Below are 27,511 nucleotides of genomic sequence, written 5' to 3' on the forward strand. Positions count from 1 at the left end.
AAATATTTCTTATTATTACTGTTCCTGGCTGCGACGGCTATGCTGTGCCTCTGCGGTTGGAGGCGGTGAATGCCACCGGATGAGTCCACTTTGCTGGGAAGGATGTTGGGGCTCAGGCCCTGCCAGCCGGCTGTTCACCCCAACTTCACACCCATCGGGGCAGGGGGCTGGGCGAGACGACGCTCATATCATTATTATTATTATTATTATTAGGGCTCCCCATAATATGCATCTCTCTCTGATGTTGGACTGGATGGGTCCCCATTGGCCTGATCCTGCAGGCACTTTCCCTATGGAACTCCCTCCCACTAGAGGCAGCAAAGGCCGGCTTTCGAAGACAAGTGGGTGAGTAGTCAGTCTGTCAGTGGCTGTGCTCAGGCTCCACCGTCTCTGCTGAGAAGGAATGGCCCTCCTCTGACGCAGTCCAGAGAAACCGGCTGCCGGTCACTGAAGACGAACGGCTGGGGCTGGTGGGCCAAGAATTGTGACCTGGCGGTGCAAGAGGTGCCTTCATTCCCACATCCAAGCCCCACTCTGACCCCCACCATGAAGGTGACACCCACAGCCCAGGCTGCCCCCCCAACCCCATGCGTTTCGGATATCACATCCAAATCCATGACGACTAGTAACATGGCCGTTTTTTGAAACCAAAAAGCGTCCAGGGAAGGCGGGGGAATGTCCCAGGTCCCAAAATCCAGTGGCAGAAATCCTGCTGCAAAAGGAGCCTTGGCTAAGATTCCTGCGCTGCAGGGGGTTTGGCTGGATGACCCTTGGGGGTCCCACCCCATTGTCCAGTTCTGTCATTACACCTCTGCCCCACAACCGAAGTCGTCTGCTTGTGGCACCTGCAGGCAGAAGGAAGGGCTGGGCGTGTCCTTGGAGAAATGCTGCTGACTTTGTGTGTTGCTTAATGAACCAGTTGCCGCATCACGGCGGGTGGGACTAGATGACCCCTGGGGGCTCCCACCTCTGACTCTGCAAAACCAGTTGCCAATTCAGCAATATGAGCTTGGCTGGCGCCGCTCCCGGTGCCCCAAGTTGCTGAGGTTTCTCTGGAGGAGCCCCAAGGGTGCAGATTTCCTCCGGTGAAGTCTTTGTCTTCCTCACGCCGCCAGCCACGCCAGGGCCTTGCAGCGGACGAGCCCCAGGGCCCTCTGCCAGGCGCTGCACGCCCCCTCGTGGGTGCCCACCTCCTCCCAAACAGCCACCATCTCGGCCGGCGCCACGCCATGGACGCTGAACAATACCTCCCTGTAGCAGCAGGCGTCCGGCGGGAAGTGCTCCGAGCCAGCCATGTGGGGCAGGTGCAGGGGGGCCAGGCCGGCCTGGCGGGCGCACAGCCCCACAAAGACGTCCTCCAGGGGCACCAGGGGGACATGGCGTGCCGCCCCCAGCAGGGCTGGCACGGCTTCCCCTGAGAGGACGTAGGCGGTGCCACTGCAGTAGGGGGGGAAGGTGTCGGCCGGGTAGAGCGGGGCCGGGAGGTGGTGCCGGCTCCGGGGGTCGCGGTTGGGGCGCACCCACCAGTGGATGCGGCCCAGGTAGGGCGGCGGGGGGCTGGGCAGGGCGCCCAGGTGGCGCGCCAGGGCGGGCAGGTTGAGGAAGACGTCGTCGTCGGCCTTGACCACGAAGGAGGCGCCTGGGCAGCACGTGGCTGCCCACCCGAGGAGTGCCAGGGTCTTGAGGGTCAGGTTGGCGTAGGTGTCCAGGAAGCGCCCCTGGAGGAGGTCTCCGTGCTGCGCCGCCTCCCGCTCCAGGGCGGCCTGCTGGGAGGGCTCCGAGGGCACCCCCAGGGCGAAGAGGGTCCTGGTGGGGCGCCCGCCGGCCCACCGCGCCCCGCCCCAGGTGTCCCGCACGGCCTGGCGCCGGGCGGCGTGGTCTGGCGCGCTGGCCACCAGGACCAGCAGGAAGGGCGTGCGGAGGGCACAGGGGTCGCCCGCGGGCGCCAGCAGGAAGGCCTGGGCGGAGGGCAGGAGGGGGGCGCAGCTGGAGGAGGAGAAGGGGCGCCCCCCGCTGGAGGGGAGCAGGTAGGGCAGCGAGCGCGACAGCAGCGCCTCGTGCGCCCCGCCGGCCAGGAAGAGGACCCCCAGCGAAAGGGCCGAGGCCCCACAGAGCAGCAGCAGGAGGCGGGGGCGGCGGCGGGGGGGGGGCAGCGCCATGCTGCTGGGGGGCGGAGACGCTGCAAGAGAGAAGAAGGAGAGAGGTGGGAGAAGCTGCCTCCTGCGACCCTCCCCGCCCCGCTCTCGGCTTGCACCCCCCCCCCGCAGGGACACCAAGTCCAGAAGGGTCCCGCTCCCCTCGCGCGCTGCCAGCCTCTCTCTGCGCATCGCCGCACCCGCCTCGCTTGCAAGCGCAATATTTGGGCCCCTGCCATCTTGCAATCTCATCATGCCACCCCCCCCCCCGCATGCATGCAAAAAGATCTCCCTGCCCTCCAGATGCGGGGGCGGGGGCGGGGGGCGCAAGACGCGCACAGAGAGAGAAACAGGTTGAGGCCGCTTCCTCCTCCGAACCGCGACCGATGCGTCCTCCCTTTGAGCCATTCCACCTTGGCCTCTCCCCCTGTCCCGCCCCCCCATCTTGCAACCTGAGCCCCCCCCTCTCCCCGCAGCCCATCTCTGCAAAGAGCAGCCCCCCCCAAGACCAGGGAGGGGCGCGCCAGGCCGAGAGGATGGAGAGATGCGAAGATGGAGGAGGGCGAGGCCGCTTCGGCAGGGAGGATGAAAAGGGGGGGGGAGAGGAAGAAATACAGGGGGGGTCCTCCGCCTGCCTCCCTCACCTCCCGCCTTGCAGCTGTGCTCCACCAGCCACCTCTCCCCCCGCTCCCCCTCAAAATGCGGCTGCAAGGGACCCAGGCGTCCGGGCGCCAGAATGGGATGCTGGAGGCTGCGTGGTGGCTGTTTTTTTGCCCCCCCCCCCTCAAAATCCCCCACAGCCGCCTCCTCCTGCTGCTTGGCCCCCCCCCGCCCCCCTCTGTGGGCCCGATCCCCGCCCGCTCTCACCTTTCCCTGGTCCGCAAGGAGACGTCCCTTCCGCGCCCAGGAGGACAGCTGCCTCGGGGTGCAGCAGCCGCCGGCCTCTGTCAAGGCAAATCCGGCCCTCGCTGGCCTGCCCGGCGCTCCGATTGGAGGGCAGCCTCTGCCAAAGGCGTCGTGGACTTTGAATGAGCCCGAACTCGGGACGAGAGGGAGACACGTGTCAAGAGGAAGGCGCACTGGGCAAGCCCTCCGCGCGTTCAGCTCCCGCCCAGATGTCCCCAATGCAAGGACGTGGGGAACCAGAACTGCCCTTCCCAGTCACTCGCGGAGTCGCTGGTAAGATCCTGTTCAGGCAAGACAATCTTACTCATCTGGGAGTGACAGTCAAAGGAGCAGCGGCTCCCTCCGCCCCTCTGCCCTTCACCTTCCTCCTTTTGTCCTAAATCTATTTCTGCCTTGGCTGGTTGCGCGTCCCCGCCGCCTCCGAGGAGACCCTGCGCCCAACAGGCAGCCGCAGTCGTGCCCAGGCTTTGGGGGCTCGGGAGCCCCCCGATTTTGAGTCATAGTGTTGTAGAAATTGACACACAAACGACGTGATAAGGACAACTGTGACTTTAGAGAAGAATGGGAAGAATGCAAAGTACTTAAACAAAATGAACTGGACTCCTCGGCAGGTTTGGAATAAGCATACACAAACTTTTTATTGGTGATATAAACACAGATAAATTAAGGATCTTTGCACTTTTACAATATGCAGAGAATAATATGTGCTGAAAAACCAGAGAGAGGAGCTGAGGGAAGTCTGGGGGTGGGGGTTTTCTTTTTTGGGGGAGGGGGAAAATGGGGAGGGGAAAAAATGAATGAGGATGATGTTTTTTTTATAAGTTGTTATGTTGAAACTCTTAATAAAAAATATTCCAAAAAATCCCCATAGTGTTATAGAACCATAGCGGTGTTAGGCTTTTATCTCACCAGCTGCTCTGCAAGCAGCACTATGGTTGTTTATATCATGTGAGTGTCTGAGAGCGAGAGAAAGGAAGTCTCAGTACTGTTGGGGACTGCGAGAGAAGTTACTTTCACTTCTGTGTGAGATGTTGTTCTGTACTGCTGCTGAGGGGACGCGGGTGGCATTGTGGGTTAAACCACAGAGCCTAGGGCTTGCCTATCAGAAGGTCGCAGGGTTCGAATCCCCGTGACGGGGTGAGCTCCCGTTCCTCGGTCCCTGCTCCTGCCAACCTAGCAGTTCAAAAGCACGTCAAAGTGCAAGTAGATAAATAGGTACCGCTCCGGTGGGAAGGTAAACGGCGTTTCCATGCACTGCTCTGGTTCGCCAGAAGCGGCTTAGTCATGCTGGCCACATGACCCTGTACGCCGGCTGCCTCGGCCAATAAAGCGAGATGAGCGCCGCAACCCCAGAGTCGGCCACAACTGGACCTAATGGTCAGGGGTCCCTTTACCTTTACTGCTGCTGAGAGAGCACAGACATGCTGATGGATTCTCTGTATATAGACCATTGAATAAAGTACCGGTAGTTTTAAAGCTCCGATTGTCTCTTTCTTCTGCAATGAGATGCCAGAATATGGGTGTGCTCCTCTCAGGAGGGAGGGGGTCACTTGTCACTGGTCTCTCTGGACTGAGGAAGATTTATAGCCAGAGAGTGGCCACCGGACAGACGCCCCGGTGTCTTGAAAAGGTGGTGGCCCTCCCGGGCGTTTTCCCAACAAGAGGTGGAAGGGACCCCCAGGGGTTATCCAGCTCAACCCCCCCGCAATTCAGGAATCTCCATTGCAGCATGGAAGAGAGACGGGCACCTGACCCCTGCCGAAAACCCTCCAAGGAATGGAAAGCCCACACCCTCAAACGGCTCTCGCCACCAGAAACTTCTTCCTGATGTGACACGTTTCCTCCTTTTCTTCTCATTGGTTTTATTTCTATGCCAACGAGGAGCTGGAGGAGGGCCGTAAGTCGTTTTCCTCCCCACAAAAACAGCCCTGCGAGGCGGGCCAGGCTGAGAGGCAGCAACCCGCACCCGGCGACAGATTCATGATGGCCAAGCCTCAGGATTTGGACCCTGGTCTCTGACACTAACCACTGCGCCACACAGCCAGGCCAGGCCCCTTATTTGAAAGCTGCAGGCGGTGGTGGTCTCTACGCACCCTCCCTTCCAGAAAAGAATAGAATTTTGTTATTACGGTCACAGACCAGTTATGGCTCTCTTACAATATCAGGAAAATCATAATACACAACGGGAATACATTGAATTGCAATTGGGTATTTCAGAGACAATTCAGATATAGCGGCAGTTTAAAATAATATATTAAATCTTGATCACTAAAATATAACCTAAAATTGTCATTTAAAACCTTAATCATTTTGGCAGTACAGCTTGTTCCCTAAGTTTTCTCTCCCCTCCAGATATTAGGGGTGGGGGTCTCCCAGAGAGAAAGGGGTCTCTTCCATAGCCGCTCTGAAACCCCCAAATTCTCCCTCTGGACAACCTTTTCCGTGGATTCTGCTCCCTTTAGTTGCCAAGTGAAAAGGTTCCCTTTCAGCCAGGCTTTTTCTATACCCTTTTAAATGCTACTGCTACTAGTAATTTAATTATTTCTACCCCGTCCCTCTGACTGGGTTGCCCCAGCCACTCTGGGTGGCTTCCAATACAATATAAAAGCAAAATGTGTTTGTGGGACCCCTTGGTTTGCTCTCGTTTTTATTATGCATGCTGTATTTTTCACCCTGTGCTCTTTTTCTGCGATCAGCGGACGAGGGGGGGTCTGCAAATTTAATAAATAAAAACAGAGGCGAAAGAGCAGAGCGCGGGCTGGGAATAAATATTTTTATTTTTTAAAATTTTCAGACCGCCTGTCTGCCGAAGGGGACTAGAAGCTTGCTTTAATTTTTTACGGAAAGGGCCCTCGTGGCTCCATGGTTAGAGCACTTGCTTGGTGTAGGGATATCGCGGAGCGGGGAGTGGGGTCCGGAGGGAGCACGCTTTCCACCAGCAGCCACCCACGTCTGCCTGCACGCATGACCCTGGGGTGCAAGAACAACGCCCTCTCAGACAAGCCACGGCTGCCGGAACATCGTCCGCTGGGTCTGACCTTTTGCGGTCTCAGCAGTCAGCAGTGTCCTGTCTGTAACCTTTTCCTTTGAGACCTTTTGTCTCCTTCGTCATACACTGTGCAAGGAGGAAATGATGCTGTGGAACAGGTGCCAAAATAGCTTTGTACCACCCCACGATTTTGGGACGGAAGATGTGTAAAGGTCACAGCCCCAAAATGTATCTGCCTAGCTTGCATATTTGTCTCAATAAAAAGAGGCTCCACAGGAATGGTGGTAGCTTGCTCCCTCGCTTCAGACCACCTGTGCGCAGCTCACACGATGATCAACACCTGTCTTGGGCCTTCACTTCAGCTTGGCATGCAGAATGCCCCAGGAAGGGCTAGGGCACAGCTCCCCACCCCTGAAACGCCTGCCAGCCAGGGTTAACAAACGAGCTAGACGGAGCCAAGCTGTGTGAATTGTTTTTGAAATAAATCAATGCAAATCCTTTGGAATTCCAGGAATCATGACTCACTCCCAGGGGATCAAAAGGCTATCAGGAGAGGCGCTGGGCCTCGGCTAATACCTTTTCAATTAAGGAGAGAAGTTCAAGATATTCCATGATCTGAAGCCAAGCCTGATGAGAAACCGCTGCATGCATTTCACCAGGAGGAGAGGAGATTCAACATCAGGAAGACCTTTCTGACACTAAAAGCTCTGGGGGTGGTGGACTCTCCTTCCTTGGAGGTTTTCAAGCAGAGGTTGGGCGGCCATCTGTCCTGGAAGCTTTAGCTGAGATCGCTGCATTTCTTTTTTTTTTTAAGAATAATTTTTTATTAACCGACCAATCACATCAAATCAAACCAAATTACATAAATTCCAAATTACACAGCCGATTTTTAAATTTTTGTTGGGGGTACCCATATTTCAAATTCCGAAGGGGATCCAATGAACTTCTTGCTTCTTACTGCTGTTTTAATGTCCACAAATCTAACCTTATGATGTTCACAGTACTATCCAGTCCTTTCTTATTGTTTTTCCACATCTCTTGTTGTTATTTTCATATATTTTTCCTTTCTCTTTGTGACCTCTGATAGTCTCTGCAAGCTGGTTAGAACAGTTTGTAATCCTGCGTGGATATTATTTTTTTTGTCCAGTAGCCATATCCAGACGTTTTCCATATAACATCACTTCCATGCATCAAAACAGTCTTAGCGTCATTAATCTTCACCCATCTGCCTCCTTTCTCAAAACCTCTGAGGAGATTCACTAGGAATGCAGTCTAAGAACAAGTCCATTCTTCCTCCCGGCTATAAATCCTTTGGCAAGATGGCGACTCCGAATTAATTGCTGCGCCATTCCAAAAGCTTTTATTGCTTCTCGATCTCCATAAAGCATACTTTTGGTTAAAGCTTATCTCCACACAGACCTTAATCATCCTGCTTGGGTCAGTTCAACCGACGATTCTAATGAGGAGGGGTTCTTGTAAATCACATAGAAGGGAAGTAAAAAAGGTCCCCCCCCATTCAGCCCCGTTGTCAACATACCCAGCCTTTGGTGTATCTTCATCGTAAAATATTCCTGTTTCTCCAACCCGTCGTCTTCTTTCGCAGAGGTCACTTAAATTAGCAGACTTCACTCCCCTTGTTCACTTGAAATATGTGCCTTTGCATCTTTTGTAATTAATTATTCCAAATTGCTGCAGCTAGTGCGCGATCAGAGACAGCGTCCAGGAGAGCCGAGGTCCACACGGGGGCATTCTGCCTAGGGCCCTCACCCCCTTCTTTCGAATTAGGGGGTGATTTATGGGCACAGCAGGCAAGGGCAGTGTTCCCCATTTCCTTGGGGCAACAAGGGAGGCTGCCTACTCCCATAACAGCCTCTTAATTACCCCGTGTGGGTCGGAGAGATGGTATTGTCGGCCATCTTCCAATGCGCCCCCTAGTGCCCCCCCCCCCGAGATCACTGCATTTCAGGGGTTTGACTAGATGACCCTTGGGGTCCCTTCCAGCTCAATGATTCTATGGACTACTGCAATGCACTCTGCGTGGGGCTACTTTTGAAGGTGACCCGGAAACTGCAATTAATCCAGAATGCGGCAGCCTGACTGGTGACTGGGAGCGGCCGCCGAGACACCGGTCTTGAAAGATCTACATTGGCTCCCAGTATGTTTCCAGGCATTCTGGGAGTTCTCGGTCCACATACTGCTTAAGCCTGCCTTGTAGAATTTTAAGCATAACTTTGCTAGCGTGTGAAATGAGTGCAATTGTGCGGTAGATGGAAGTTCAGGGAAGTTGCCTAGCTTTAAAAATCATATAAAATCAACTCCTTTGCCAGTCTCCTCCACTTCAACACTATTTTGCCCTTGGAAAAACAACTCTTTTCCCTGCCACCTCCCCAAGCGTGGGGACTTGTATGCACACCTCCCACCCCAGGAAGTGCCCAGAGGTGACAATTGCTGAGCTGATTGTTGGCCACGGAAAGCCTAATCCCATCACCAGACTTGCCAAGGGGTCCAGACACGCAAAGGTAGTTCTATTGTACTTTGGGTGGTGTGACTTCAGAAGTGTTTGTCTATGCTAATCTTATACTTGGGTCTTGCCCTTATGCTAATCTTGTACCAAGGATTTGTCTGGACCTGTTTGCCAAGGTTGAACTACTGTAACCCCTGCCTACCCCTCCCCTTTTGTGACATGTCAGTGATGTAGCAATGGTGCCGTAAGAACTGTATCCTGGGATATGGTGGGAAAGTTTTAAAAGTCTTTGTCACCCCATCCTCGGGGTTCAAAATTCCTCTTTGAACCTGTTGCGCAATAAACTTTGGTCTACAGCTCTTTGCTCCGGTTGGTGGCTGGACTCCTTCCTTTCCTCCGCCGAGCTGGGTGCCTGAGCAGCCTCACACCTAGATTTTTCTGTAACAGGACCCTAGAGCTGGAAGGGATCCCCAAGGGTAATCCAGTCCAGCCCCCCACAAGGCTGGAATCGCCACTCGGGCATCCATGGCAGGTGGCCGCCCAACCTCTCCAAGGGAGGAGAGCCCAACACTTTCCTTTCCATGGCTGATGTTGAGTCATGTAATAAAAAGTTTAAGGTCATATATATACAGTGGTACCTCGGGTTACATACGCTTCAGGTTACATTTGCTTCAGGTTACAGACTCCGCTAACCTAGAAATAGTACCTCGGGTTAAGAACTTTGCTTCAGGACGAGAACAGAAATCGTGCTCTGGCAGTGCGGCGGCAGCAGCAGGAGGCCCCATTAGCTAAAGTGCTGCTTCAGGTTAAGAACAGTTTCAGGTTAAGAACGGACCTCCGGAACGAATTAAGTACTTAACCCGAGGTACCACTGTGTGTGTGTGTGTGTGTGTGTGTGTGTGTGTATGTGTGTGTATATATATATATATATATATATATATATATATATATATATATATATTTCATAAATGTACCAAGCAAACGTACATAAATATATAAACCGCATGTCTGAAGCAGCACAGGAAGACTGTCCTGAAACCATTTTAACTCTCCCAAACTGGCCAAACGTTTCTCTGCAAGGAGGGAAGAACTGGAAAAACCTCCCCATTGTCTCTGAGGCCACAAATCCTGCCTTAAGGGCACATTTAAGGTATGAATAGGGTGAGCCTGTGAACTGTGACCTGGATTCAGGAATTAATTAGTTATAATAACAAAAGAGTGGCCCAAGCCCAGGTAATGCAAGCAGGTAACCTGGCAGACAGGAGATAAACAACACACTCAGATTTCTGTTGTGGACCGCCTTTTCTGTGATGTATGTATGATGTATGGAGGGGTGGTCTTGAGCTCCAGGACAGGGAATTTAAAATGTCTATATAAGGGTGGGCACGCCTTTGCTTGGGGTCCTCCTCCTTTCCTTCGAGTGAGGGGAGCACCCTGTTGCAACAGATCAATAAAGATCAGGCTCACTAGCTGCTTTGCTTCTCAATATTCTATGTTATTTTCTCCTACTGATGGAGAACCTACAAAGGACTCTACAAGGGCTCTTGCGTCCCCCATGAGGGAATAAGGGCAGATTTGGTTTACAACAGTCGGAATCTCCTCCTCTCATGTCACTGGAAGCCACGGGTTCGAATTCTGACCCGCCCCGCCCTCGGAGCAGGAGGAAACGAGCTGGCTCCATCCTCCATGTGACAGCCCTTCAGATATTGGATGATGTCTGTCCCATCTCCTCTCAGCCTCCTCTTCTCCACATGGGGAGCTTCCTTCCATGAGGCAGCTGATTTCTCCCTCCCTCCCTGCGCTGCTAGGTGCATCTTCCTCCCGTCTCCATGGCGACTGAGGCCACTTCTGTGGCTGCTGCAGCTTCCTGCACCTGGTGGATGTGGCTCCCTGGCCTTTTGCAAGGTTCCTGCCACAACTGTTTTCAGTTTAACGAGTGCCTAAATGAATACTTTAAAAGCCAAGGTTCGAGGACAGAAGTCTGGCTGAGTCTGGAATAACCTTGTGAAGTGAAAGGATAAGAAAGAGGGAGTTTGGAACTGACAGGGTTAAAACTCCGTGGTGTCCTGTATCTGGGAGGAGCTTGACGCAGAGAAGTGCGTCACAGTGTGTGTCTGCATTCAGACTTGCTTTCGATTCTGACTGAGACGCAGCTAAAGCTCAGAGGCTGCGTGTGTGCTTTTGGAAAAAGCACGGAGAGATGTCGGAAGTTTCTGACGGATTTACTGCTTTGTAAATAAACGCTTCTAGAGATAAGAACCGAACTGTCTCTGGACTTGATTTATCCCTCATCTCACACGGACGCAGGACCGCTGCTACTCTGCTCTCCTGCCAGGTCAGCTCCCAAGCAGAGCCACGCAAGGAAGCCTGACTGGACGCAGGATTTATTTCTGCAAAATATCTAGATGTTAGGATAGAGATGATATGGAAAACAGGAAGACACAATGAGAGGTAAAGGAGGTGCTGTGGGATTGGTGGAAGTCAACGTTTGTTTTTCTTTTTAGTGTTTATGTTATTAACTTGTAAGATATGGATTTGTTTTTCGAATGTTGGTTCTTGTGTTTTGTGTCTTGTTATTTTTCGATATTTTTTGTTGCTGTGTGGAAAATACTAATAAAATTTATATATATATATTAAAGTTTCACGAGGTTGCTCTGTGGAACTCTTCCTCTCTCTGCTTCAGAGGCAAGCAGGGCAGCAAATTGTATTGCTGCACTCTGCAGACTCTGCGCCCCAGCCAGGGACTTTCCTTTTTTTTATTTTTTAAAAAAAGCCAGCATGACAAAAGTTCAAAGCACAGAGGGGAGTGCTCCTCCTCCCTCTCTCTGAACGCAGGCACCCAAGGAGGCTGCAAGATCCAGTCCTTCCTAGTTAATCTGCGGAACTCCCTGCCACCAGAGGAAACGACGTCGGCCATCTTGGACGGCTTTAAAAGAGGATATGGAGGAGGAGAAGTCTATCCTTGGCTCGGTCTGAGGGACCGATGCTTCTCAATCCCAGTTGCTAGAAACTGCGTTAGGGGACAGATGCTCTTAAGCCTGAATCCCGCTCGTGGGTTTCCCATAATGGGCGCCAGGTTGGGCAGAACTAGATGTGCCTCCTTGGCGTCTTTTGAGTTGGGCTGTCTTCAGGGTCCTTGGGCTCCCCTATTTCATGGTTACCAGGTGTCCCCGTTTCCCGGGGACAGTCCCCGGATTGACAAATCTGTGTCAGGTGTGCATGCAAGAGCCAGGCCCTGTGACCAATAGGACTCTGAAGGACTGGGGCCTTCCTAAGTTTGTTCTGAAGAGGCAAGGCGCAGCCGCACAGGTGAGGCCGATTGGTAACTCACAGCACCTGATGGCTAGAGCCGGGGAGGGATATAAGGTCAGCATTTCCCTTCCGCTCTTTGCCACAGCAACACGATTCCTGCCTTGCTACATTTGGCTTCTCGCTTCCTGATCCTCGGACCTCGGCTTCTTGACTCCTTGTTTCTTGATCCTCAGACCCTTGACTTTGTGACTCCTTGCTTCTTGATCCTTGGACCCTGGCTTCTGAACTCCCATTCCTGCTCCCACCCTGCCATCTTGCCCCCGGTCCCGACGTCCCCAGCTGGAACTTCAATCACCCATGAACCGGACTGTGACAATCTGTCCCTGGACAAAATCTGTCCCCGGAATATCCCCAGATTTCATTTAATGTCCCTGGATTTATATTTTAAGTGTTGTGGATTTATTAGTAGGGAATGAATGTTGCATGATTGGTTCAACGGCACAAGACACATCACACGAGGACTTCCGGCGAGGCCAAATGGCAGGCGCCACGGCAGCGAGCAGCTCCAGAAGCCAGCCAGAGCCAACCGCGCTACCAGGCTGGCTCCGGGCTGCTGAGACTGCTGCTGCTGCCGAGGGGGAACTGGGGGCACCCGCCGCGTCAACTGGGGGAACCACTTACAACCCCCTGTGACCCAAATCGAGCCGGGAGCGAGATCGAGTAGCCAGCTGGCCGACTGCTTGGCTCTGGGGCCATGAAAACCCCGGAGGAGGAGGAGGAGAAGGAGAGAGAAAGAGGAAGGAGAAAAAAGAGGGGAGCCCCAACCGAGGTTTTTCTAATTTTTTCCTTAAACTTTTTGTTTTTTATTATTTAAATTCTATAAGATAATATTTCTAGTCGATTACTTCTCGTTTCAGGGATTTTCACGGTATTTCATTTGTTTTGTGTAATTTCTCAATTCCGTGACTGTCTTTTTTCTACTGAGGCCCAGAGGAAGGCCGCACAACAGAGGAGACCACAGAAGAGATTACTTCTTCTTTTTAATAACTTTTTTTCTCTGTTAAAAAAACAAAAGTGTCCCCGGATTCTTTGAAAAAAATATGGTAACCTTGCGGCCTATTTAACCCCTTGCCCTCCTGCTTCACAAGAGCTTTCACCTGTCCAGGTGCAGCTGCCTGGGAGGAGGGAGAAAGCTGATGCACCTGGAGCTGCTGGGGTGGGAGAAGGGCTGGGAGCTTGAGAAAGACCCCTGGAAGATGCTGGGGTTGGAGGAAAGAATGAGGAGGGGGCTGGCTGTTCTGCCATGGGGCGGTGGTGGTGGTGGGGTTGCTTGTCCAGCTCCGCCCCCTTTTTGACTTCTCAATTTGACCATTGAAAGGAGGTTGAGTGCCACCTGTCAGGGGTTTATCAGCTGCAGGGGGTTCGACTAGTGGCCCTCGAGGGGTCCCTTCCAGCTGAACCATTTTATGATGACGTGATTCTATATATGCATACCCTTTGGAGGACTACACTCAAAGCATGCTCATCAAGGTTGCCTTGTCCTCCAGGAAAAATGTGGCCAGTGGGTGTCTTAGGGTGCTGTCCTGGGCCTGTTGTTGTTCAACGTCCTCATAAACGACTTGGAAGGAGGAACTGAGGGGATGCTCATCCCATTTGCAGATGACACCACATTGGGAAGGGTAGCTAATGCCACAGAAGACGGATTTGGGATTCAAGGTGACCTTAACAGAATGGAGAATTGGGCCCAAGCTAACGGAATGTATTTCAATAGGGACAAATGTCAGGTTCTGCGTGTTGGCAGGAAGAACCAGATGCACAAGTATAAGATGGAGGCACCTGACTTACTAACAGTACATGTGAAAAGGATCTAGGGGTCTTGGTGGATGACAAGCTGGACAGGAGTCCAGAGTGTCTATTTCTCTCCCTCTGAAAAATGCAAAGCAGCCCATTTCTGAGAGAGGAGGGAATTCCTGGAGAAGTGGGCAGAGGAATTATTTCCCCCTCTTGTGCTTGGCAATTGTTCCTCCTTCACACACTGCAATGTGCTCCTCCCAGCAGACGGTGAATGCATTTCTGTGTGTTCCCGTTGACTGAATGGGGGCTTAGCAAGCTTTAGTGAAGGTTTCCGCAAGTATTTGCCTCCACTTGACCCTCATGGTTTCACAGATGAGCCGTTGACAATCTCTCTCTCCTTCCTTGGAGGAAGATGACCCTTCGGTTTGGGCTGGGTGTTCCTCAATATGCGGATGATACCCAGCTCTACCTCTCTTTTAAATCAGAACCAGTGAAGGCGGTGAAGGTCCTGTGTGAGTGCCTGGTTGGAGGATGGATGGCGGCTAACAGATTGAGGTCGAATCCTGACTAGACAGAAGTACTGTTTTTGGGGTACAGGGGGCGGGCTAGTATGGAGGACTCCCTGGTCCTGAATGGGGTAACTGTGCCCCTGAAGGACCAGGTGTGTAGCCTGGGAGTCATTCTGGACTCACAGCTGTCCATGGAGGCGCAGGTCAATTCTGTGTCCAGGGCAGCTGTTGACCAGCTCCATCTGGTATGCAGGCTGAGACCCTCCCTGCCTGCAGACTGTCTTGCCAGAGTGGTGCATGCTCTAGTTATCTCCTGCTTGGACTACTGCAATGTACTCTATGTGGGGCTACCTTTGAAGGTGACTCGGAAACTGCAATTAATCCAGAATGCGGCAGCTAGACTGGTGACTGGGAGCGGCCGCCGAGACCATATAACACCGGTCTTGAAAGACTTACACTGGCTCCCAGTACATTTCCGAGCCAATTCAAAGTGTTGGTGCTGACCTTGAAAGCCCTAAACGGCCTCAGCCCAGTATTCCTGAAGGAGCGTCTCCACCCCCATCATTCTGCCCGGACACTGATGTCCAGCTCCGAGGGCCTTCTGGCGGTTCCCCCACTGCGAGAAACCAAGTTACAGGGAACCAGGCAGAGGGCCTTCTCGGTGGTGGCACCCGCTCTGTGGAAAACCCTCCCTTCAGATTTGAAGGAAATAAGCAGCTATCTTTTATTTCAAAGACATCTGAAGGCAGCCCTGTTTAGGGAAGTTTTTAATATTTAGTGCTGTATTGTTTTTAATACTCGATTGGGAGCTGCCCAGAGTGGCTGGGGAAACTCAGCCAGATGGGTGGGGTATAAATAAATAAATAAATAAATAAATAAATAAATATTATTCCAGCTCCAGAATTCTAAGATGCTGGGGCAAAGAATAATAGAAATGTAGACTTTGGAGATACCTCCAAAGGTCATCTAGTCCACCCCCTGCGATGCAGAACTCCCAGCTGACCATCCGCTTATTCTGGATGCTTCTGAATGCCCATTTCAGGGAGCGGGGAGTGGCAGGTGGGGGCAGAGACTCAGTGGTTCTGTTTGGGGTTCCTGCTTCCTTCTGAATCTCATCTAGTCCAATGGCCTGTGTGATAGGAATTTTATGGTCTTAGATATATGGTAATGTTCATAACCGCACATACATGGATCAGCACAGGAAGGCCAGCCTGGAACCATTTTGATTCCTGAACTGAGCAAATGTTTTCTCTGCAAGGTCAAAGTGGAAAAGCCTCCCCCTTGTCTTTTCCTTCACAAATCCTGTCTTAAGGGTGTTTGAATAGGGTTTGAGCCTGTGACCTGGCCCAGGAACTACCATATTTTTTGCTCTATAAGACTCACTTTTTCCCTCCTAAAAAGTAAGGGGAAATGTGTGTGCGTCATATGGAGCGAATGCAGGCTGCGCAGCTATCCCAGAAGCCAGAACAGCAAGAGGGATCACTGCTTTCGTTGTTCTGGCTTCTAAGATTCAGAATATTTTTTTTTCTTGTTTTCCTCCTCCAAAAACTAGGTGCGTCTTATGGTCTGGTGCGTCCTATAGAGCGAAAAATACGGTAAGTATTTATCACTACAAAGGAATGGCCAGGCTCCCCAGGCAATCCAATTAAGTAACCTGCCAGACAGGAAATAAACAAGGATAAGAGAAAAACAATATTGAGATTTCTGTTTTAAGACCACCTTTTCTGTGATGTATCTGAGGGGTGGTCTTAGGTTACACCCCTTCTGTGATGTATGTATAATGTTTCTGGGGGTGGTCTTGATCTACAGAATGGGAATTTCAAAAGTCTTTATAAGCCCTTGCACAGCATTCTTGTGGGTCCCTCCTCTCTCCTGCAGGTAAGGGGAGCACCCTGTTGCAACAGATCAATAAAGATCAAGCTTACTAGCTGCTTTGCTTCTCAATATTCTCTGGTTGGCCTCTCCTACCAATAGGGAACCTATGTAAGGACTCTACATGGGCTCTTGGATACCCCATAAGGGAAAAGGGCATATTTTTATTTACAACACCTGCAATGCTGGTCTTGTCACCAGATTACAGGCAGGGCAGAGGGCCTGATCCACCACATGGGCCCAGAAAACCCTCTTGATTCTCCCCAGCTGAGACTGAGCCCTGCCGGGAGCCTGCAGAGTGTGTTTGTTTATCTGCTCTGAAAGAGTGTCCGCATTTGCATGCATGCCAGCAAATGCAAACAGAATGCAAACCTGTGTTACGGGCTGGCGAGTTCAGTGTCCCTGGCAGACCTTCGGATTCTCTGCTAACGCAAGTAAACAAAACAAGATAAATCTGTCTCTGTGTGCAGAGAGTCTCAGCTTGCAAGCCCCGCCCGCCTTTCTGCCCTTGAGCCAGTCTCCCCATTTTCTCAGCACAAAGATCCTAGGGTAACCATAAGCGTGGGAAGAGACTCGAGGGTCCCAGCTGCCTGCAATGCCAGGATCTCCGCTAATGTATTATTCTGGCATCTTTAGGCAAAGCAGATCCCTCTGTTCATCGCGAAAGCAGAAGGGGGGGTGTCAGCGAGGGAGAGGGGGGGGCGACGTCAGACCCCCACCCTGCCTTGGCCACCCATTGCAGGTCCCAGAGCTGCACCTTCGCCCCACCCCCCATATCCTGCACCTCCACCCCATGCCCGACTTGATCAGTGCCAATTCACAGAATCCTAGTTGGGAGGGCACCCCGGCGGTCATCTAGCCCAACCCCCTTCAAGGGAGGAATCCCAGCTAAATCACGCAGGACGGACGACCCCCCCCCCCAACCTCCGCCAGTCAGGAATCGCCCCCGCAGCCGGTCTTCTGGGCCCCCAGGGGGCAGACTCCCAAGCAGACTCCCTTGTGCCAGGGCGCTGGCTTCTCAGGGGCGCCCCAGGCCGGCGGGCTCCTCTTTCCCTCCCTGCACCTGCCAGCTGCGCCCCGTCAACCATATAGCTGGCCGGGGCGCAGCTTCCCTCCCAAGCCTACTCAGGAGGAGACCGGTCGCCGCAGAGGCTTAGGATGGAAGCTGCGCCCTGCCAACTAGATGGCTGGCTGGCTGGCTGGCGTGCAGCTCTCTCTTTCCCCTTTCAGCCCTGTGGGAAGAGGAAGGCGGGTGATGGCGAGGAGGGAGGGAGGGAGGGAGGGAGGAGAAGGAGAAGGAGAAGGAGAAGAGAGCCCCCCACTCGCCCCCTTTCTTCCTTGCTGGCAGGGTCCCCTTCCCCATCCTGTTCAGCTACATCTGCCCCTACCCGTGAATAGCAGCTGCTGCTGCCCTGGTTTCTCTCTCTCCCTGGAATCGTGCCCTGTGTTTGATGTTACGGGCAACTCTATCCTGGGGAAGGGAAGCCTCCTCCCATCGCTCTTCTTCTTCTTCTTCTTCTTCTGGGGGGGCTCCTTCTCCGCCCCCCCCACACCAACAAGGTCCCCAGGGGTTGTAAAGCAAGCCAGACCATTTAGCACCGACCCCATTCATTCCAGTAGCTGGCCATCACTCCAAGCCCTGCGAAAAATATCATCACTATTATTATTATTATTATTATTATTATTATTATTATTATTATTACTACTACTACTACTGCCCTCCACCCATAGATATCAGGGCGGCTCACAGCCTGAAACTCCGTACTAAGCACATGCTAAAAACTAGAACAAAGGCAAACCAAACCAAGCCAGCAACCCTCCTTCTCCCTTATTTGTGAAACAAGCCTGTTAATCGCCTATCAGACTAAAAAATAAAGGCACTGAAGGTTTTTGAGATCATTGCAAGCTAAAAAGCGTTGCAGGGGGTTGGGCTAGATGACCCGCAGGGTCCCTTCCAATTCTACGTTTTTCTGAAAAACACACACACGCACAACCCAACTATGGTCCCTCTGCGGTCCTCGCCCCAAGCAGCTGTGTGTGGGCCTTGCTCCCCAGAAAGTGTGCCTTGTCTTGCTTTCTGTGGTTTTTGGTCTCTCGTCAGCCCCCTCCCCCCAATCTATTCATATTCCTTTCTCCCTAACCTCCAATATTATATTTTCCTCTGGCTGAGACTTAAAACAGAAAGCCCTAATCCCCAACTGTGTTTCTTGCCGCAGTCCTACTGTCTACTCAGAAGTAAGGCCCTCTTAGATTCAGCAGGGCTTACTCTCAGGTAAGTGCAGTCAGGGCTGCAGCCTTTGTGACCCAAGTTTTGGGTCCTTTTTAGGTTCAGGATGTCACTGCTTTACACCCCCCCACCCCCCACAATATTTGAAAATGTCAGCTTTGTGCTTAAACACCAATTGGCTGGGAACCTCATTTTCTGTGTCTTTATTAATTTATTTAAAGAACAACGATACGATATGATAATCAATACGATCATCTTAATTGTCATTGTCCCATACAGAACAACGAAATGGGAAAAAAATCTACACCAGACATTCAAAAACCTGCTATCCCAGCCTGGTGATTGCTTGAACTTTTTGATATGTGGTGATTTGAATCATGAGGATGAATTACGAGTCTTGAATGAGTCTTTCTTTGGAATTGAGGACCTAATTAGATTTTCATTTTATTTTGTCCTAAGGGCTTGTTAGAGATAATGTGTAAAGCGCGGTGTCAGCTCCCCAAAAAAGGTCGACAACTCTGGGAAAGGGGGGAGGGGCGCCGAAGGGATCTTTACACCACAGCACCGTATATGTTTTAAACATAATCATCTGCTCAAATTCTTGGTACAGATACTTTCTCTGGACATTTTGTGTGTTTTTTTAATCAATGGGAAGTTTTTACTGCATATATATATCAAAGCAATGTATACAAGTTAACACATTGGCAGGATTTTAAGAAACATTTGCAATATGATTATAAAAGATAGAATTGGAAACAGTAAGATGAATAATATTACACAGACATGCATGAATTAACGATGAAACAATGGAAGCAGGAGAAGGGGGCAGAGGAAAGTCAAGGGATTTGAGAAATCCCACATTTGAATGTTTTATTGAATGTGTAAACACTATTGAAAGGTTTTTAATTTCTATTTTATTTTTGTTTTAATGTTTACTTTATTTGATGTGATATTTGTTATATTGAAAATTAATTTTAAAAATTATAAAAAAAGATTTCAATGGAATGCATCCCGATGCAATGTGTTTTCATTTTACCAGAGGAGTAGTAGTATTAGTAGTAATACAGAATAATGATACAGATGTGTATTCTTGCTTTAGTATCTTACAATGAGTCTGCAGGAGTGTTTCTGAATGCCTAAGAGGCGGGCTCAACACTGAACTGCCTATTTGGTGTTCAGCATGTCACAGGAACCCCCCCCCCCCATCATTCAGTTTGTACAAACTTGACACACACACTCACACACATTACATACGCTACACTTCTGTTATAAATTCATAGAAAATCAACCATACATTGGATTTGCACTGTTCCACTTTTATGTTACTACATGAAGGAAGGACTACGAAATGGGGAAGGTTTGATAAGGCCAGCCATAATCCCTTGAGCATCCCAGCACATCCACAGGAGCCCTGCCCAGTTGCTATGCCAACCCTGATGGTCCTAGACAGAAGACCATCAAGATCACAAAGAACTTGCCTTCACTGGCCTTGCAGACAACTTCATTGTCCAGAAAGTGGGAGAAGCAACAAGAGGAACAGCCATTTTAGATCTGGTCCTAACCAATGTTGATGACCTGGTTAGCGGGGTAGAAGTGGAAGGATCATTAGGCACGAGTGATCATGCTCTTCTGAAGTTTACTATACAGCGGAAAGGAGCAGCCAAGCATACTAGGACTCAATTTCTCGACTTTAAGAAAGCCGACTTCATAAAACTTAGGGAAGTGCTGGGTGAAATCCCATGGACAGTAATACTAAAAGGAAAGGGAGTTCATGATGGCTGGGAGTTTGTTAAGAGGGAGATAGTAAAAGCACAACTTCAGGCAATACCAATGAGACGGAAACATGGAAGGTGCCTAAAGAAGCCAGGGTGGCTATCTAAAGAACTTTTAACTGAGTTAAGATTAAAAAAGGATGTGTACAAAAAATGGAAAAGGGGGGAAACCACCAAAGAGGAATTCAAACAAATAGCCAGCACGTGTAGACACAAAGTCAGAAAAGCTAAAGCACAGAATGAACTCAGGCTTGCTAGAGAGGTTAAAAGCAACAAAAAAGGCTTTTATGGGTATGTTCGTAGCAAAAGGAAGAACAAAGAAACAGTGGAGTCACTCAGAGGAGAAGATGGTGAAATGTAAACAGGGGACACAGAAAGGGCTGAACTCCTCAATGCCTTCTTTGCCTCAGTCTTCTCCGATAAAGAAAACAATGCCCGACCTGAAGAATTTGGAGCAAATGATTCAGCAGAGGAAACACAGCCCAGAATAACTAAGGAGATAGTACAAGAATACTTGGCTAGTTTAGATGTATTCAAGTCTCCAGGGCCAGATGAACTGCATCCAAGAGTATTAAAAGAACTGGCAGATGTGATCTCAGAACCACTGGCAGTCATCTTTGAGAATTCCTGGAGAACAGGCAAAGTCCCGGCAGACTGGAGGAGGGCAAATGTTGTCCCTATTTTCAAAAAGGGGAAAAGAGAGGACCCAAATAATTACCGCCCAGTCAGTCTGACATCAATACCAGGGAAGATTCTGGAGCCGATCATTAAGCAAACAGTCTGTGAGCACCTAGAAAGGAATGCTGTGATCACCAATAGTCAGCATGGATTTCTGAAAAATAAGTCATGTCAGACTAACCTGATCTCGTTTTTTGACAGAATTACAAGCCTGGTAGATGAAGGGAACGCAGTGGATGTAGCCTACCTTGATTTCAGCAAGGCATTTGACAAGGTGCACCATGATATTCTTGTAAAGAAGCTGGTAAAATGCGGTCTTGACTATGCTGCCACTCAGTGGATTTGTAACTGGCTGACTGACCGAACCCAAAGGGTGCTCATCAATGGTTCCTCTTCATCCTGGAGAAGAGTGACTAGTGGGGTGCCACAGGGTTCTGTCTTGGGCCCGGTCTTATTCAACATCTTTATCAACGACTTGGATGATGGACTCAAGGGCATCCTGATCAAATTTGCAGATGACACCAAACTGGGAGGGGTGGCTAACACCCCAGAGGACAGGATCACACTTCAAAACGACCTTGACAGATTAGAGAACTGGGCCAAAACAAACAAGATGAACTTTAACAGGGAGAAATGTAAAGTATTGCACTTGGGCAAAAAAAAATGAGAGGCACAAATACAAGATGGGTGACACCTGGCTTGAGAGCAGTACATGTGAAAAGGATCTAGGAGTCTTGGTTGACCACAAACTTGACATGAGCCAACAGTGTGACGCGGCAGCTAAAAAAGCCAATGCAATTCTGGGCTGCATCAATAGGAGTATAGCATCTAGATCAAGGGAAGTAATAGTGCCACTGTACAGTATTCTGCTCTGGTCAGACCTCACCTGGAGTACTGTGTCCAGTTCTGGGCACCACAGTTCAAGAAGGACACTGAGAAACTGGAACGTGTCCAGAGGAGGGCAACCAAAATGGTCAAAGGCCTGGAAACGATGCCTTATGAGGAACGGCTAAGGGAGCTGGGCATGTTTAGCCTGGAGAAGAGGAGGTTAAGGGGTGATATGATAGCCATGTTCAAATATATAAAAGGATGTCACATAGAGGAGGGAGAAAGGTTGTTTTCTGCTGCTCCAGAGAAGCGGACACGGAGCAATGGATCCAAACTACAAGAAAGAAGATTCCACCTAAACATTAGGAAGAACTTCCTGACAGTAAGAGCTGTTCGACAGTGGAATTTGCTGCCAAGGAGTGTGGTGGAGTCTCCTTCTTTGGAGGTCTCTAAGCAGAGGCTTGACAACCATATGTCAGGAGTGCTCTGATGGTGTTTCCTGCTTGGCAGGGGGTTGGACTCGATGGCCCTTGTGGTCTCTTCCAACTCTATGATTCTATGATTCTATGAACTTGCATATGGGAGTGGATTCAGCACAGACTGGAACAAAGGACAATGATCAGCTCTTCCCTCTGGGGGCAGGAAACTGCCAACTCCCCGTGGGCACAAGATGTTGGACATAACATTATGATGGCTGACTGGGAACAGTTATGGACCACCGGAATGAAGTTTACGGCATGTAATGCCTTAAGAGAGAATATTATGAAAATGATATACAGGTGGTACAGGACACCAGTCAAGCTTGCAAAAATCTCTCATTTGCCCGATAATAAATGTTGGAAATGTAAAGAAACTGAAGGCACATTCTTTCACCTTTGGTGGACGTGCCCAAGGATTAAGGCTTTTTGGGAGATGATTTATAATGAAATGAAAAAGGTATTCAAATATACCTTCCTGAAGAAACCAGAGGCCTTTCTCCTGGGCATCGTGGGCCAATTGGTGCCAAAGAAGGATAGAACTTTCTTTATGTATGCTACAACAGCAGCAAAAATACTTATTGCAAAGTATTGGAAGACACAAGATCTACCCACCCTGGAAGAATGGCAGATGAAGATGATGGACTACATGGAACTGGCGGAAATGACTGGCAGAATCCGAGACCAGGGAGAAGAGTCGGTGGAAGAAGATTGGAAGAAATTTAAAAACTATTTACAGAAATACTGCAAAATTAATGAATGTTAGAATGATGCTGGATTGAAGTTAAGTGGTTTTTAACAGTAATGTTAAAGGAATATGTAAAAATGCATTGTTAACAGGGGATAATTTAAAGTTATAATATATTAAGATAAAAAATTAAGATAAAATCAAAGAGGGAAAGGATTTGCTGAACTAACTAATTGAACTGGAATACAAAAAAGGGAGGTGTGAGGAGGTCAGGGAAACAAGCAAACGAAAGATAAGATATGGAAAGACTAATCTGTTTTTAACTGTTTTTACTTTGTATATTTTTCTTTTTTCTTTTTTTTTTACTTCTGTAATATGTGGAAACTTTAATAAATATTTTAAGGAAACTGCCAACTCCCCGTTGTCTTCTGAAAATGACTCATGGGGAGGGGGAGAGGAGGAACCAGCCAGGTGACGGGACACTCAGGTTACCACCAACTCCTCCCTCAACCCCTCCTTTTTTGTGATGTAGTTGTGATGTAGTCTTAGGGGTGTAGTTTGGGGGGATTAGTAACTAATAAAAGTTGGGGTCTTCTTTTGTTCTGGACTTCCATCTTGCTTCATCTTGTGGTGGGTGGGAGTCCTGTCGCGACAGTATCCAATAAAGGCCAAGCCTACAGGCTGCTGTTTTGCTCCAAGTTATCCTGGTTGGTGCCTTTGTTTCTGTCCAAGGGAGCCCTCGGATTTCTCTGTTAACAAGCATATATGAGACTCAGCGCACTCCAAGGAAGACACAACTAAACCTCAGACAACCAATGTTGGAATTTCTCTGTAACGTTGCTTTATTGGTTATCAAACATGACATATGACAAGACAGGGAACATGCACTCAATCACACACACAACCACACACACACACCACTCTTCGCTGGATGGGCCAGACCCAGTAAGAGGACGGGTGGCTGACGACAGCATTGTCATATGTCCAGCACACAAGTGAGACTGGGGGGCTTTGCAATTTATCTGCCTTCTTCGTTCAACTGTTTGTTGGCATACCTTTGGCATCTCACATCCTGGTTCTTGGCAACACCTCGTCTTCCACATGTTCTTGGCATTTATCAACTCTCATTGTTCAAACCTGATGTTCTGTAACTTCTGGCAATGTTACAACACTAATTGTTTGAAACTAGCATTTCACATTTTGAATTATGGTGCTGGAGGAGACTCTTGAGAGTCCCATGGACTGCAAGAAGATCAAACCGATCCATTCTTAGGGAAATCAGCCCTGAGTGCTCACTGGAAGGACAGATCCCGAAGCTGAGGCTCCAAGACTTTGGCCACCTCATGAGAAGAGAAGACTCCCTGGAAAAGACCCTGATGTTGGGAAAGATGGAGGGCACAAGGAGAAGGGGATGACAGAGGACGAGATGGTGGGACAGTGTTCTCGAAGCTACCAGCATGAGTTTGACTAAACTGCGGGAGGCAGTGGAAGACAGAAGTGCCTGGCGTGCTCTGGTCCCGGGGGTCACGGAGAGGCGGACATGACTAAACGACTCAACAACAACAACAACAACAACAACAACAACAACAACAATTCACTGATCAATGGATCTACGTACTGGTTCACTGGGAAAACTTCAGAAATTCATATAAAATCACTCCAGTGTTGGATTTACGCCATTCCAAGGTTGTTCTGTTCGGGAAGGAAATGGCTACCAAAGGGGAGGGGGAGACTGAGTAATAATCCAGGGGTCAGCAACCTTTTTCAGCTGTGGGCAGGTCCACTGTCCCTCAGACCATGTGGTGGGCTGGACTATATTTTGAAAAAATAATAATAATGAATGAATTCCTACGCCCCACAAATAACCCGGAGATGCATTTTAAATAAAAGCACACATTTTACTCATGTAAAAATATGCTGGTTCCTGGACCGTCTGCAGGCCAGATTGGGAAGGCGATTGGGCCGGATCTGGGCCCTGGGCCCTAGTTTGCCTGCACCTGGTGATAATCTCTGGCATCCTGATACCTGAGTGCCAGACAGGTAGCCATTCCGGAAACAATACCCAGGTGAAGGCAAAAGGGTGTGATGAACTTGGCTGGGAAAGAGGGACATGTAAATATCTCTTTTGCATACTTGATGGATGGGAGGTGGCAGTCAAGGGAAGGGGGGGCAAGTCCTGGTGCTCAGGTTGCTGCACCCAGACCCTCCCAACGTGTGAGGTCCTTATGATGTAAGTGTGATGTAGCTTTAGGGGTGTTACTAGTAACTTTTGGAAACTGTTAAATGTTTGGGTCCTTGAATGAATGAATGAATTTTATTATGACGGTCACAGACCAGTTCCGGCTCACTTAAAATATCAGGAAAATCATAAAACACAACTGGAATACATTGAACTGCAATTGAGTATAACAGAGACAATACTGTTAAAAATATATATTAAAACTTGATCACTAAAATATAACCTAAAATTGTCATTTAAAGCCTTGGTAGTACAGCTTGTTCCCTAAGTTTTACGGCAGTCACACAGAATTTGGCCACCCTGAGCGTGATCTCTAGATCCTTGTCCTCTACCAGGAGTTTTAGACATTGAGGTTTGGACCCATTTGGAGATTTTTGCATAGCAGGGGTAACAAATAACGGAGCTATATCCCCGTAGAAATGGCAGCGTAACAAGACATGAGAGACAGTTTCTACCTCCATCCAGCCGCAGGGGCAGACTCGTTCCACGTATTATGGTTTACCCTCGAATCTGCCCTGCAATCAGCCAGATGGCAGCACATTGAATCTAGCGAGGGTAAATGACTATGTGTATTTGGGCATTTGTAATTTTGACAAATAATTTGCTGGTGTAAATCCTCTCCCATTATATTTTATTGCTGGGTGTTTATTCATCTCGCTCACGTGGCATTGCAGTTCTACATCCCAAATTCGTTGGCGGATTATTGCTCTAGCTTTCTCATAACCTACAGCTATCAGGGTGTTATGTACTGAGTTGAATAGGATCCAAAAGGCAGCAATCTGATTGGTCCTAGAACAATAGGGTCCAGAATGCAGCAGTCTGATTGGTCCACAGGAGCCACCCAATCCAGCTCCAGGTGGAAGTGAATCTGCAATCCAATTGGCCTACAGGTGAATCCCGGAATTAGCCAATCACGTGGGGCCCATTGTGTAAATAATGTATATAAAGCAGACATTTCGGGGGAACTTCCATTCCTCCTCACCACTGTGAGCTGAATAAAGAGCATGAAATCCACTCTCAACTCCGAGTATATTTCACAGGGCCTGTGGGGAAAACCCCACGCCTCTTAGCTTTTCATGCAGTGTAGCTTTCCATTTGGGTTGGTAGTGATACGGAAGGGGGGGGTACCTTTCCCCATCCCTCCACCCACCACCAAGGGGCCCAAGGCAATGACCTCGACGGCTCCCAACTTTCCCCTAACCCCTCAACCCCCACACCGTTGCACAAGCACCACACTATACCCCTAGTCCTATAAATAAAGTACTTTTCCCTCTTTCTACACGGGCGAAATAAGCCCACCATCTTTCCTTAAGCTTTCCTCTCGCTCCATTTCTAACATGGGTAGACCATGTCAAATTGTATCTTCAATACAATATAATGGCCGCGTTTTGCCAATCAGAACCGTGCATTCGCTGTGCAGAGCTAGCTCAGCGAGCCCTGCACGCCTCATTTAACCTCTTGACAAGTTGCTGACAGCTCCCTGCTGGGAGAACAATGGAACTGAAACTCCTGAACTCCTGAAAGTGTCAAAATCTGCAACAATGTATCCATTTCACTTCCGACTTCAATTAACAATATGAGAGTAGAATAAACTGAAAACTTCTAAAATTCATATAAAATCAACCATAGTACCGATTTCCTTGGTTCTGGTGTCAATTGACTCAGTTTCTTCTGGACTCTATGACACCTTCCTTACCTCCATAATCCCTCAAGCGAAGAGTCACGTACGCAGGAAGACCCTAATCCGGTCAGATCGTTCTGCCAAGCCCATCCTCCGGGCAATGCCAGGTGGCAGACGATGCATATCTGGACTATTGTTCTAACATCACCGGTACTTAGGAAGTGTTTGTCTATGCATATCTCTCACTCTGCATACTTCCCCCTCCCTTCCCTGAAAAACTAATATGTGTAACCCCACCTTTCTGTAATATATTCATGATGTAAGCTGTGAAACCCAACCTTCCCATAATGTATTCATGACGTTTCTTGCACTGTATTCTGGGACATGGAGGGAAGTTTCAAAAACTCAGGTCACCCCATTCTCGGGGTTCAATCTCGCCTTGAACCTGTTGCGCAATAAACTTTGGATCTCCGCATCTTGCTCCTGTCTCCGGCTGAGCTCATTTTCTTCCGCTAGGACCCGCGGACTTAGTCCAACGAGCCGGGTGGCGGAGCAATCTCGCACCCGGAATTTACCGTAACAGTAGGAATCCAGTAGGGTTAAGGGTGCCAACCCAACAGGGGAAAAGTTAAGTTTTAACCAATAATGGATCTTCAGAATCCATATCCGAGCGCTAACAGGGATTTGCCGGACCTCCAGGTGGACAGCTATGTTAGACACACAAGAAGGGATCCCTAGCAGACAACAATAGAACTTAGTTTGGAATGATTCTAAGGGAGCAAGCTGCAGATTGGAGAGCCATATGCCAGTTGTGTTAATATTTTTGCAGCAAAGACCTGGGAGGCTGCTGGGAGCCTGTAGATGTTGGTTAGTTGTGTATAAGGGTTGGAAGTACGACGCCCAAGCCCCAACAGAGATATTCCACTTCGGAGGGGGAAGTTTGGGTTCTTCTTTGTTCGGGGCTTCCATCTTGTTTCACCTGGTGGCAGGTGGAGGTCCTGTGGCGACACTTCTTTAATAAAGACCAAGCCTGCTGGCTGCTGTTTTGCCCTGATACTCCT

At 49.5% G+C, this 27,511-nt stretch overlaps 2 protein-coding genes across 3 annotated transcripts in view; both read right to left on the bottom strand.

The window, feature by feature from the left end:
- The window catches only part of LOC128409548 (zinc finger protein OZF-like), a 317,248-nt gene that overhangs the window by 61,165 nt on the left and 228,572 nt on the right, over positions 1–27,511 (bottom strand). The gene's annotated exons all lie outside the window — the stretch shown is intronic.
- LOC128409557 (beta-1,3-galactosyltransferase 4-like) lies at positions 7–2,234 on the bottom strand. Its single transcript, XM_053380146.1, has one exon. It carries the CDS (start codon positions 2,157–2,159, stop codon positions 1,104–1,106), a length of 1,056 nt encoding a protein of 351 aa, XP_053236121.1. The 5' UTR covers positions 2,160–2,234; the 3' UTR covers positions 7–1,103.

The sequence above is a fragment of the Podarcis raffonei genome, chromosome 2 (genome assembly GCF_027172205.1).
Source record: "Podarcis raffonei isolate rPodRaf1 chromosome 2, rPodRaf1.pri, whole genome shotgun sequence".
In the NCBI taxonomy this organism is placed as follows: domain Eukaryota; kingdom Metazoa; phylum Chordata; class Lepidosauria; order Squamata; family Lacertidae; genus Podarcis; species Podarcis raffonei.